The 13,304-nt window shown below is 39.7% G+C and overlaps 1 protein-coding gene across 1 annotated transcript in view; it reads left to right on the top strand.

Annotated features, from left to right (window-relative positions):
* Positions 1 to 13,304, top strand: part of dnah7 (dynein, axonemal, heavy chain 7) — an 83,558-nt gene that overhangs the window by 34,413 nt on the left and 35,841 nt on the right. Inside the window, exons 39-48 of the mRNA XM_054786392.1 lie at positions 12 to 638; positions 887 to 1,132; positions 1,822 to 2,051; positions 3,070 to 3,400; positions 3,491 to 3,837; positions 5,085 to 5,265; positions 5,426 to 5,611; positions 7,888 to 8,051; positions 8,748 to 8,902; positions 12,319 to 12,509. Of these exons, the coding sequence (XP_054642367.1) occupies positions 12 to 638; positions 887 to 1,132; positions 1,822 to 2,051; positions 3,070 to 3,400; positions 3,491 to 3,837; positions 5,085 to 5,265; positions 5,426 to 5,611; positions 7,888 to 8,051; positions 8,748 to 8,902; positions 12,319 to 12,509 (2,658 nt within the window). The remainder of the gene's footprint in view (positions 1 to 11; positions 639 to 886; positions 1,133 to 1,821; positions 2,052 to 3,069; positions 3,401 to 3,490; positions 3,838 to 5,084; positions 5,266 to 5,425; positions 5,612 to 7,887; positions 8,052 to 8,747; positions 8,903 to 12,318; positions 12,510 to 13,304) is intronic.

Genomic DNA, 13,304 nt, shown 5'->3' with positions numbered 1-13,304 from the left:
TTGTCCCTCAGGTCTTGAGGGTATACTATGATCGTCTCGTCCAAGACTCCGACCGGTCCTGGCTTGTGAGCCATTTGCATGTGGTCTTCAAAAACCACATGGAGGCAGACTTTCATCAGGTGTTCCAGAATCTAGACCAGGATCAAGATGGGATAGTCACTGAAGACGACCTGCGGAGCCTGATGTTCTGCGACTTCCACGATCCCAAGGGCGACGACCGCAGCTACCGCGAGGTGCTAGAGCTGGACCAGCTGCGACAAGTGGTGGAGTCACACCTGGATGAGTTTAACAACATCAGCAAAGCACCAATGAATCTGGTGCTCTTCCGCTTTGCCATTGAGCATGTCTCCCGCATTTCCCGCATCCTCAAGCAGCCAAGTGGACACGCCCTATTGGTGGGTGTGGGCGGAAGCGGGCGTCAGTCACTCACTCGGCTGGCTGCCCACATGGCTGAGGCAGAGCTTTTCCAAGTGGAGATCTCCAAGACCTATGGGATGGCCGAATGGCACGATGACCTGAAGCTAATCATGACGAGGTCCACATCGGGCGAAGCTCATGGAGTTTTCCTCTTCACAGACACTCAAATCAAAATGGAGTCATTCCTGGAGGACATTGGCAACCTGCTTAACACTGGTGAGGTAAGTGTAAGGTAAAACTGTGAATAATTAGTAGAGGTAGCAGCACTACCCACACACAAAAAACAAGGATTTCCATGGATGATTGTTCCAACTACAATGACACTGTCTGTGTGTGGTCATTCTCCATGAACAAGGAAGTAGCTTGAGTAACTACTTAATGAATAGATGAACTAATGAACACAGATGTGGTGCTTCAAAATTGTTTAAATCACTTATAAATCACTTACCTCTATTTTGTTTGTTTCAAGGTGCCTAACCTGTTTGCAGTCGACGAGAAGCAAGAAGTGGTTGAAAAAATGCGAGTGCTGGATCGTCAGCGTGAACGTGAAAAGCAGACAGATGGCAGCAACTTGGCTCTGTTCAACATGTTTCTTGAGCGTTGTCGTTCACAGATGCACGTTGTGTTGGCCATGAGTCCCATCGGTGATGCATTTAGGAACCGCTTGAGACGGTTCCCTGCGCTTATCAACTGCTGTACAATTAACTGGTTCCAGGTGCGTATTGACAAGTACAGGTGGTCCTCGGGTTACAAATTAGTTCCTTTGAGTCAAAAATGATCATTTTAACTACAACAAAGCATGCTGGGAAATGCGTAATCCGCCCATTACTCACCTGCAAATTCCTCTGGGTTAAACATCTCACAGATTTTGATGTTTTTTTTATTGATATAAACTACTGTGTTGGGAAAATGACGAAAAGGTGCTCGATCAACAATCGCTTTACCAAAACAAACAACCACGGTCGTTGTCCGGCCCGCGACCTAAAGTCGGCTTTGAGTTTTGGTCCCTTGTGCATCTCTGTCCTAATGAGCAAGTCAATTTACTTTAATGAACTGATGCCTTTTAACAACACAATGGAAAAACAATGTTACATTCTAAAAAGCCTATTTAATTACAATTAAATTAAAAATTATTCTGCACCTGTGTGTAATGGTTAATTTACACACACTTCATTGACATTACAACCAATCATTGGTGCTGCTGCTATGACAAATATAGTAGATCCCTGCTTTTCACATGGATTAGTATCCGGGTACACCAGTAACTGACGAAAATCTAAGAGTAATTTGAGACATCCATAAAAATGTCTATTTTTGAAACAATACAGTTACAATGACATTACATTACAGTGTTCAGTAAAAAGAAAACTAACAGGTTTACTTTTGTATTACGTTTCTTGCCAGTCATGGCCTGAGGATGCTCTGCAGGCAGTGGCCTTTCGCTTCCTGGAGGACGTGGAGATGACAGATGAGCACCGAGAAGGCTGCATCAACATGTGCAAGACATTCCACACCTCAACCATTGCGCTGTCTGCTCGCTTTATGGATGAATTGCAACGTCATAACTATGTGACTCCAACCTCATACTTGGAACTTATCTCCACCTTCAAAGCTTTGCTGAATGCAAAACGAGCGTAAGATTGCAAAATACAAGCATCACAAGCTAAATTATGTACTCTTGTAGTCAGCATCAGAGGCAACAAAATTTGAAAGCAATCAGGGGTGTCCAAAGTGCAACCAACCGCTGTGTTTTATTGTCCTGCGGCATACTTTAAAAATATAATATAACAAAAAAATAAATAACAGCAAAAATGGAAAAATCAACAGTAACTTTACAAGAATAAAGTCAAAATATTAAGAGAAAAAAGTTGTAATCTAACAAGAAAAAGTCATAATTTTACAAGAATGCAAAAAATTACATCATTTTAGTAGCGTCAATGTGAAATATTAAAGATGTTATTTTTTATTAACTTGTAATATTATGAGGAGAAATAATGTCATTTTAGTAACAGTTGAGTTGAGTTTAGTAAGAGTTGAAGTATTAAATAAAAAATACATACTTTTTTAGAAAGTCGGAATATGACAAACAAAAAATATTTGGAAAATCAAAACAAAACAGTAAACTTTCGGAAAAAAAGGAGCAAAGACCGAAGTTTATACTTATAATATGCTTTTGCATCTACAGGTATATCACAAACCTTAGATGCAATTTTTTCTTGAAATACTGTATGTACAGTATACAGGTATATAACTTCTTAATGCATGTTATGGTTTACAAAATATCAAGGTGGCCCCTACATCCTTTTATTTTTCAGAATGTGGCACTCAGTGGAAAAAGGTTTGGACACCCCTGAATTACTGGATCTGTATTTTGTCTGCCACCACAATATTATGTTTTTGTTATTTAATGTGCATAACACAAGCCTCGGCTGACTTGTTGTCACAGGATTGGGGCTTGATGAAACAGTTTTTTTTTAACCAAGAAACACTTGGTAACTTGACTGTGATTGTACTTCCATCCATTTGTATATTTTAGTATGCTTCCAATATGCCATATCAGAATACAAAACCCATCTTTTCAGTGGGATACATACAGTATATTACATTATTATTACATGTGGGAAAAGTTATTATCTTTCTGTCTCATTCCAGTGAAGTGATGACACAGAAAAGCCGTTATGTAGTGGGTCTTGAGAAACTTGAGTCCGCATCATCCCAGGTGGCCACCATGCAGGTCGAGCTGGAGGCTTTACAACCACAGTTGATCGAGACGTGCAAGAAGGTGGATGAAATGGTGGTTACAGTTGAGCGTGAATCTGCAGAGGCAGCTGAGACGGAAAAGATAGTGAGAATGGACGAAGCTGTGACCAACGAGCAAGCCATGGCAGCCCAGGCTATCAAAGATGAATGTGATGCTGACCTTGCAGAAACCATGCCTATCTTGGAAGCTGCACTTGCTGCGCTGGATACTCTGACTCAGAATGTAAAAATAGTCGTCGTTTAGCATCCCGTAGTTTCCAATCCAAATGCCATATCTTGTAAAACACATTTTGTTCATGTTTTTATTTTCAAGGATATCACAGTGGTGAAGTCCATGAAAAGCCCACCCTCAGCTGTCAAGATGGTCATGGAGGCAGTCTGTATTCTAAAACAGACAAAGCCAGAACGTGTGCCTGACCCGTCTGGTAGTGGTAAAAAAGTGGAGGACTATTGGGGTCCAGCCAAAAAACTTTTAGGAGACCTAAAGTTTCTACAAGGCCTCAAAGAATTTGACAAGGATAACATCCCTGCAAATACTATCGCCGTTATCCGAGAAAAGTACATTAGCAACCCACTCTTTGTACCAGAAAAGATTCGAGCGGCATCCACTGCAGCCGAGGGCCTGTGCAAGTGGGTGTGTGCCATGGACAAGTATGAAAAGTAAGTAGTGTGCTTCTGCCTTTACAATATGGAAACTGCATATTAAGAGCTTTTCATCTGTTGACACGGCTTTATTTAATAATTATTTAAATAGTGCATGTAATAATAATAAACAAGAAATAATATGTCGTAATTATTTTTGTGTTTGACATTTTGAAAAGAATGAGTTCATTGTTACGTAACACTTAGGGCCTCAGGAACAAATGCATAATCAGAGATTCTCAAATTGGGTCGCTGGGACTTCTAGGGGTTTGCGAGCCATAGGATGGAGGTCCAAATGTATTTATTATTTTGCAATAACTTCATTAAGTTCTGGCATGTTGTTAAAATGCGCATAACTATGAATGAAAACAAAGCCAACATTCCAAGCCTATAGCTTTCCCTTACATTTTATTTTTTTTTTTTGCTCTAATAGTGATGAAAGTTGGAGACTTATGAGACTAAAAAAAAAAATTACTGAAATGCAAGATGCATTTGTTTTTTTGTTGTTTTCATATGAACTGTACGTTGTTCATGATTGTAATTTGAGGACCTGTAATAAGCAATCCTCTTCACATTGATTTATATGAGGGCACCAGCACATCACGTCAATCCCTCTGTTCAATCTCCCCTACTTGGAGAGAACCGGCCATGTGTTCCTTCCCCCTCACTTTATCTTGCATTTACAGCGCAACAGAGAGGTGTGTGGGCTGATCAGTGCGCGCTGAGCTGCGTGGGCTATTTGCATATGTTGGAAACATTTATTTAAAAATGGAACATTTAATTTAACATTTATATTTATATTCAATGTTTATGTTTATGCATTATGTTATATTCATGCATATATAACATTTATATTCAGATGTAACATTTATTTTGAACATTTATATTAATATTCAATATTATTTTTCTATTAGCATTTGCATTTAGATTTAGGTTTCCTATTTAAAGTCACCATTTAATTTCTACCTCAAATGTGACAAAAATGAGAAAAGCGAGCTAAATGTGAGAAAAATTTGCTAACTACCGGTATTCAAAGTATGTCAACTAAAAATGTGCGAATTAATTTTAACATTCTTCAACCCATAGTTTGGGTTGTAATAAGCTATGAAAATAAGTGTGACAAAAAGCAGTAGCCTTTTTCATTTTGCAAAAGTAGCTCTCAGAAGAAAAAAGGTTGGAGACCCCTGCCTTAAATTAATGCAGCTAAATTGAGAGAATTGAGTAAATGAGTCAATCGTGCATGAAATGTTTTGTGCATCCTGCAGAGCTAGTAAGGTGGTGGCACCAAAGAAACAGAAGTTGGCATTGGCGGTGTCAGAGCTGGAGGAGGCCATGGCGGTCCTGAAGAAAAAGCAAGCTGCCCTCAAAGAAGTGCAAGATGAAGTGGCAAAACTTAATGAGATTTTGGACGCCAACAAAAAGAAGAAAATTGAATTGGAGAATCAGGTTTATTTACTAGCATATATCTGGTAGCAAATGTGTTAAATGTGTTTTTTTGTATATAGCTTGACATTTTGTTTGAAATAGCTACCATGAGGACCGACTACTATTAGAAAACCTCACACTCATGTGATTCTTTCATCTCATCTCTTCATCTAATGATCAGGTGGATTTGTGCAAGAAGAAACTAGAGCGAGCTACACAGCTGATTGGAGGCTTGGGTGGAGAGAAAACGCGTTGGAATGAAATGGCTCGCAGTCTCGGGGAACTCTACGAAAACTTAACTGGGGATATCCTTATCTCAGCAGGCATTGTGGCGTACCTGGGAGCATTCACCTCTAGCTTCAGACAGGTATATGGACACATTTGTAGTGTGTGTAGATTCTCAGTCAGTCAATCAGGTTATTGTAGTCTGCAAATGTTAAATCAAGGCCATTGGACTTCTTATTTGTTGAAGATGTCACCTTTAATCCAGAAGACTTCTTCAGTTCGAAATGTTTTGGTTATTTATGCGTGGTGGGTGTGTTTACATGTCAGTCCTTGCACGTGAGACTAGTGACTGACTGTTTTTCGTACGAGTAGGTCATTCCCCTCCCTGGTTGCAAAAGCGTGTTTGTGACCACTTTCCGCAAGGTGTGAGATGTTATTTTGGGGAGAGATGTTAGTGTTGTTGTCACATGACCTAGGACGACCTAAGATGACCTACGATTGGAACAAGTTCCCTCTTTCATGTACACATACACATATGAAACTGAAAGACACTGTTTTTTGGGGGTAATCCGACTAATTTAGTGTATGTAACGTAGTGTACGGTATGGTTGTTTCCTCAAAGGAATGTCCGTTCTCTTTGAGATGTAAATGCCAAGTTGGGGCTTGAAGAGACTGCCCTTCTATGGTGAGTTACTGTATGTTGTACAAGTACATGCTTTTGTACTAGTGGCTTGATTTCCCAGTGTAGGGGTCACTGCACTCTTCACTACACTGCACTGCATCAACGACATTGCTCAGCTTGCTTCAAGAGGTTTGGCCCGTGGGGTGTTTTCGCCTGAGGGTCTTCTTTGGTTTGAAGTGCATCGGAACGTTATGTTTGTAGAAAATCCTTCTCTGACAAACCAGCCCGTACGCAACCACAGCATTCTGCTGTTTTTGTTCGCTCAGCCCCCTTTGTTTTTTGGCAAGTTTGACAAAGACACAGTTAGGATGGAGCCGCTGTAATGTGTGTCTGTGCTTTCTGTCTTCTGTTCTGTGTAGTCTTTTCTGCTCTGTTGTTGAGGCTTCTGGCAGCTCCTAGCTTGGATTCTAGTAGGTGATGGAAGTCAAAGAGTAGATACTGGGTAAGATTTCTGGAGACATCAGTGCTTAGGCACGTCAGTCTAAAAACGGCAGTGGGATGTCTTCTGAGGTGAAGCAGATGTTGGAGTCTACAGAGCCAACATGCTGGCTGAAATATTGTACTTAGCGGGATTTGATCTTGATCCGTGTGCCATCAACGTACCTGAACTTAGTTCCTGTTAAAGAGAACAGAAATGTTTTCCCACGTTAGCCACAACAGGTGACTCGGTCATGTTTTTGTGTGTCGAAAGACTGACTGAAATCAAAAGTAGTTGATACACAACTTTTTTTCATCGATGTTAGCATCTTTGAGGTTGAAGTCTTTTTATTTTAGTCGCTTGTGAACAGGGAGGTCATGTCGAATGACACCATGGTTTTATGGATAGTCTAAGGTTCTGAATCTTACTGAGGAATGAAGTCTGTGGAGTTGTAGATACAGTATGGTGTCCGAACCAGTTGTGTCAGATTTGTGGCTATGTTTGGCAATGTTGTAGGTGAGGTTAGCTGATGCTGCTAAAAATGAGTGAGTGGAGCTCCTTTCCTGTGAATTTTAGGCCATCCATTAATGCAAGGTTTTGTTTGCCTGCGGTACAGGTGACAGTATTTTGTGTTTTGTGTGTAGTGTTGTCAGCTAGCAGTCAGCTTTGCTGTAGTCTGTGGTGTTGTGTTGAGTTTTTCCGTGCGTCATTGGAGAAGTTTCTGGTATTTGGAGACTTAAAAGTGAAAACACATATTGTGCTTCAGTTTGTGTTCTCACTGAGCATCGGGTGAGGCCGAGAGATCCGCCATGTCCCAAAGCAGCCACAAACGGTCAGTGCAGGAGAGTCAACCGCTGATGACATCATAGACGGGCAATGTAACTTCCAGTTGCCATTTTTTTTAGCTTGTTAATAGGATGCTAACAAGGAAGGGTATTGTGTGATAAAAAAAATACATTAAGAACACAGACTCATGCAGTGTATTAATAACACGACAAGACATATTGTACGCTAACCGGAGAATGCACGCAAACCGAGGTAAAACTGTGTTGTGCATTTTTTACGTTAAATGAAAAACACGTTAACTGAGGTTCCACTGAATATAAAAAACATAATTTACTAAAATAAATAAAAAGTATACATTTCATAAATATTATTTTTATCATTTAAAAAGAAATGTGTGCTATGTTCATATTCAGCAACTCTGACTACAGGTATGTCAATTTTATGATATTTTGGAAGCGTATTGAAGTGTGTGGAAAAAAAGCATTGTGATGTGAAACATGCCTTCCTAAATCATGATAATGTGTTTCTACAGGAGCAAATAGAGGAGTGGTTAGATTTCTGTAAGAAAAAACAGATACCGTTTTCTCCCAACATGTGTCTAACAAACTCTTTGGGTGAGCAAGTCAAAATTCGTGCCTGGACGATAGCTGGCCTCCCAACGGATGGATTCTCCATAGATAACGGCATCATAATCTCGTGAGTATCAAAGACAAACCTTGTGTTTACCACAATCATTTTATAAAGGCAGGCATATTTCTTAGTCCTTGCTTTTTTTTTGCATTTACTTCATAAACTACAGATTAAAATGTCAAATTTTCCCTTATAGTATTCTTGCTGTCAGCAGTGTGTATAAAAGTCATATTTATACCCTGCACGACATGCTTATCAGTCATGGTGCCATAAGAGAACTGAAGAAACGTTTTTGATTTCTTTTTTATCAAAAGGATTTTGCATGCGCAAAAATGTTTAGAAAAAACAAATGTACTTTTACAGAATGAGTACAATCACCAACAGTCTGTCCTCTAGATGGCAGTCATTTGCTGTTGATCAGCATTTTAAAACTGTCAAATGAACATATTTTTGAAAAAAATTCTGGCTCTGCTGATGAGATAAGCACCAGTTTTTCTTCTTTTTTTCTTCATGCTCTAACAGCCTGTATAAATGGCTTTCCCAACTCTGACCTCTTACTTTTCACTGTGCTTTTTAAAAAATAATGAAGTACTGTTGTGTGCATTCTGACCGTGAGGCCGACTGTGCGCAGTGTGAATGCTCCACTGAAAGCTGCGCTTTACATCTCGTTTATTTTCTTTCTTTGTACCAAATTGATGTCTCACAGTTAGTTTTTGGAATCACATTCATTACAATACAGTGTCTGTATATGTGTGCCTGTAGCAATGCCAGGCGGTGGCCTCTGATGATTGATCCCCAGGGCCAGGCCAACAAATGGATAAAAAACATGGAGAAGGCTAAAAGCTTACAAATCATTAAACTCAGTGATCCCGGCTTTGTTCGTACTCTGGAGAACTGTATCCAGTTTGGAACACCAGGTAAGGATGACAAGTAGTCTTTTGTGCCAGGTTGTATTTTCTGTGCAATTTCTGTTGCTGCCTTTTGAGGTCTCTGTTTACCACAGGGGCGAGTTTCTCCAAAGCCAGGATTCAACCAAGTCAATTTAAAAAGTGAAGATGCAGCTTATCAAAATCTGTCATAATATGTACATTTCCTAAAATGCCATTTGATTCTTGTAGTTTCAGCAAATACACTGCTGTGCAAAATTTTCAGGCCAGTTGAAAATTACAAGAGTTAAAATTTTGCACTGTTGAATTGTAAGGAAGTTCTAGGTAGTTTCAAAATGCATAAAGACACGGAAGTGAGACAAAAACAAATTTGAGTAAGCCATTTATTGCAATCAACCATTTAACTGAAATAGGCTGATCATCAGCTGATTCAAAGTTTAAAACGATAACTAAAAAAAAAAAAACAACAAAAAAAAACAAGATACCCTAAAAAAAGAAATACAATTTTCAAAAAAACCCTCAGCAATGAGTAGCTGCACCATTATTGTTAATCATCTCAAAAATTGGTTTGGGCATGCTTGGTGTCAGTGTTTCCAGGAGGCTAGTTGTGAAGATGCCTTCACAGAGGGCATCCTGATGTCCGTTTTTGTAAACTTCCCTTGCCATCCATCCCCAAATGTGCTCAATTGGATTTAGCTTAGGGAACACGCAGGATGGTCGACCAGAGTGATGTTCTTCCTCTGGAAGAAATCCTTTGTCAGGTGGACATTGTAAACTGCAGATTTGTCCTGCTGAAAAACCCAGTCATTACCACACAGACGAGGGCCTTCAGTCATGAGGGATGCCCCCTGCAACATCTCCACATAGCCAGCTGCTATTTGACACCACTGCACAACCTGAAGGTCGATTCAAGGAAAAAAATCACCCCAGATCATGATGGTGCCCCCTCCACTGTGCCGTGTGGAAAACATCTCAGTGGGACCTCCTTGTCATGCCAGTCAAGAGCTACCGTTTCCTTACTGTACTGCTCCACCTGTGTTTATGTGTCGAAACTCATGATTGTCGTTGACTTAATCCTTAGTGCTGCTTAGACTTGACCTTTTGATTTATGTGCTTATTTAAAAAAAAAAAACAACAAGTTGACGCATCATAGAACTTTTCGGACCTTTGTGGTAGACTTAGAGATTTAGAGTTAACATCTGAAAAACTGTAGCCACACAGTCATTAAAACAACATCGAAATAATGACCTGACTCAACTAGCCGGCGGGTCTTTGCTTACTTCCACTCTGCAAAGCTTCACAGTTCAGAGAGTAGCTTGTCCTCACGGGGTGGAAAATAGCCCCCTGAGGGTGCGAGCATGGTCCATCCAATTACTCATATTACTCATATTTCACAGTTGTAAAGTTCCATACTGTATATACTATAGTCTAATCACTTCACTATATGCTAGATTATTTTTTCAACAAGGTTTTCCTGCATTATCACTTCCTACGCAGAGCATGTGTTTATTGTGTCAGCCAAACTACCCTACACTCCACTGAAATATTAACACAACTTGATGTGCTGACCCAGTTAAATAATCTATCTAGTGAGGAAAAGCTCATCAACTGACTTTGGATGTTGCTTAAAAACTTAGCGGGCCACCTTGAGGCATTCTGACATTTATAGATGTGCTAACATTCTTAACATAAGAACAGCATTATCATACTTAATGGGGATTCACATGAATATTTATATAATGGGAAGCATTTTTAATATTTATTTGCTTCACTTTTTTCTTAGGAATATGCATGCTCACAAAGTTTCACTGTCTGTAGGTGAAATTCATTGTCTTGAAATTAGAGGCAGCTACAAAAATAGCAAAACTTTTGTTAGTTTGGTAATACAGTGAAACAAATAATACATAGGCACGTTTGTGAATTATTGTATTTTCCGGACTGTTAAGTCGCACGTTTTTTCATAGTTTAGCTGGACATGTGACTTGTAGTCAGGAGCGACTTGTATATCAAAATCTATGTATAGTTATAACAAGTTTTAAATTCATATTTACTCTCATGAACCAAGCAGTGAACATTACCGTTGACAGCCATGAGAGGGCACTCTCGGTTTGAGACAACTACAGTCCTCCCTCGTTTGTCGTGATTAAATTGGTTCCAGACCCAACCACTATCAATGAATTTCTGCAAAGCAGGATTCAATATTAACAAACGGAATATTTTTGTGACTTTGTAAATGATTTTTTTTTTTTTACCGTAATTAGAGCATTAAATAACACCCCTATAGTCACCTTTACTCTCCTTTTATTCTTTTTTTGAATACTGCAGTGACATAAGAGACGGCTGCCACTCATAGCATATAGCAAGCTACTGAGCTAACTAGTTAGCCTCCAGTTTATTTGTTCTAAACCAAAGTGTTTCAAATGGAGTGGGACAAAGTAAGACAGCAAAAACATACCACCACCACCACACAGAATAGGAGAATCTTTTTACTCTTATGTCCGGCATGCCATGGCAGACTCTATGCACTGTTATGGTAAGGTAATGTCTCATCAATGTAATGTTACTGATGCCTAGTAACCAGAATACCAAATAATAGGCCATTGAAAATTGCAATAGAGCGAGGGCACGATTGTCGAACCACAATGTAGCAAGGGATGACTGTATATGCTGTGCCTGTACCCACCAATGGATTCATTGATGTGGAATGAGATCTGGAGCTCGGTGAACTTGCTTGCTGGTAACTTGCTTGTTGGACATCGCTGGCTTGTTATGTTAATTGAGCCTATCCAGGCTCCCAGGTATGCTATTGTGTAGCTGAATAACTGTTAGTGTGTTATGTTAACATAGCAGTCACCCATTCAGTTTGTTGTACTGTGTGCTATTGTGGGGTTGAATTAACGTTTCTTTAAAGATGAAATGTCTGTTCTTGGTCTTGAATTTTGTGACATACATTTCTAAATAAATGCGACTTAATAGTCCAGTGCGACATATACAGTATCTGTTTTTTTTTCCCTCTTAACACATTTTTTGACTGATGCGACTTAAACTCTGGTGCGACTTATAGTTCGGAAAATACGGTAAGTGGAAGCGCCCATGGTTGTGGAGCTCTGTTCTGCTGCTACAGTAAATCTGAATATGACAACTGTACATTTATAAAGAACGTTTTAAGATGGATTCAATGCACTCCTTGTGTAAAACAAGAATGGGAAAGTTGTTTTTAAAAAAACTTTCAGATTTAAACTCAGAATTGCTGTCGTGATACAAGTCAGAGCAGAATATCCAGAAATAAATCATCTGAGTTGTCTCCAGTGTTCATTCTTTAAGGTGTTCTTGGTGGCAAATCTTAGGATTTGCAACATCAGGCGGGTGTTGATGAATATGTCAGTGTCCATATCCGCAGACAAGGCCTCTGTGAATGCTTCCTTAAATATATATTTTTCTTTTAGTCCTGCTGGAGAATGTTGGTGAAGAGCTGGACCCTATCCTTGAGCCTCTTCTGTTAAGACAGACCTTTAAGCAGGGAGGTGCTGTGTGTATCCGCCTTGGAGACAGTACCATTGAATATGCACCCGACTTTCGCTTTTACATCACTACCAAGCTACGTAACCCACACTACCTGCCTGAAACCTCCGTCAAGGTAAGTGGAGGAACTTTCATATTGTATTTGAAATGGAAGTTTGTAGTTTTTCCATTCAAAGCCTTGTTGATTTTCCAACTTATTTGTTAATTTCACACTGACTGTCAAGCCGTCTAAGTCAAACTAGAAAGGCCATCTCTAAACAGAGGGCACCTATCGTAAGATTACAACAATGTCCTGACATCTCTCCCCCAAAGATTGTCTCATTCAACGGGAAGAGTGGCCACTAACAAGCAGTTTTGCTACCAGACAGGTGAACGACCTATTGTTATGCAGGACCGTCATTCCCCAGCCACAGTCACAACAACAATAACACTATTGTTACCACCACCTGGGGACATAAATAGGGAAACTCCACACCTGAAATTTTAGGACAGAAGAAGCCTTTAGGTGAAATGTCAACAAAACAACAATTCCAGTTGCCTCAAGTCAACCTTTGTGGATTATCATGACCTCAATGACTGAGAATCAACACAGACATTCACACCCACAGACAATTTAACTCAATTCAACACAGAAAGGTGCCCTCCTCCTTGTGGGTAACTATTAGATGGATAGTACTTTCTGAAAATACTATTTTAGATAGTGTACAAGTGTTAGAAATAGAGCACTTTGATTACAAAAGGATAAGGTATCTATATCACTCAGAGGCAGAACAGACTCAGAAGTAAAGAGCTGCATGTGTGAAAAGGACAAATGGCAGCTTTGTAAGGGCTTTGTCTTCACCGCCGGCTGAGTGGGTCCTAAGCATCAATAGAAATGGAATTAAGCCCAGAAGAATTGCACTTATTTATG

The sequence above is a fragment of the Dunckerocampus dactyliophorus genome, chromosome 9 (assembly GCF_027744805.1).
Source record: "Dunckerocampus dactyliophorus isolate RoL2022-P2 chromosome 9, RoL_Ddac_1.1, whole genome shotgun sequence".
NCBI classification, from domain to species: domain Eukaryota; kingdom Metazoa; phylum Chordata; class Actinopteri; order Syngnathiformes; family Syngnathidae; genus Dunckerocampus; species Dunckerocampus dactyliophorus.
Note: the sequence above shows the minus strand (reverse complement) of the source record. Positions and strands in the feature narration are given on the sequence as shown.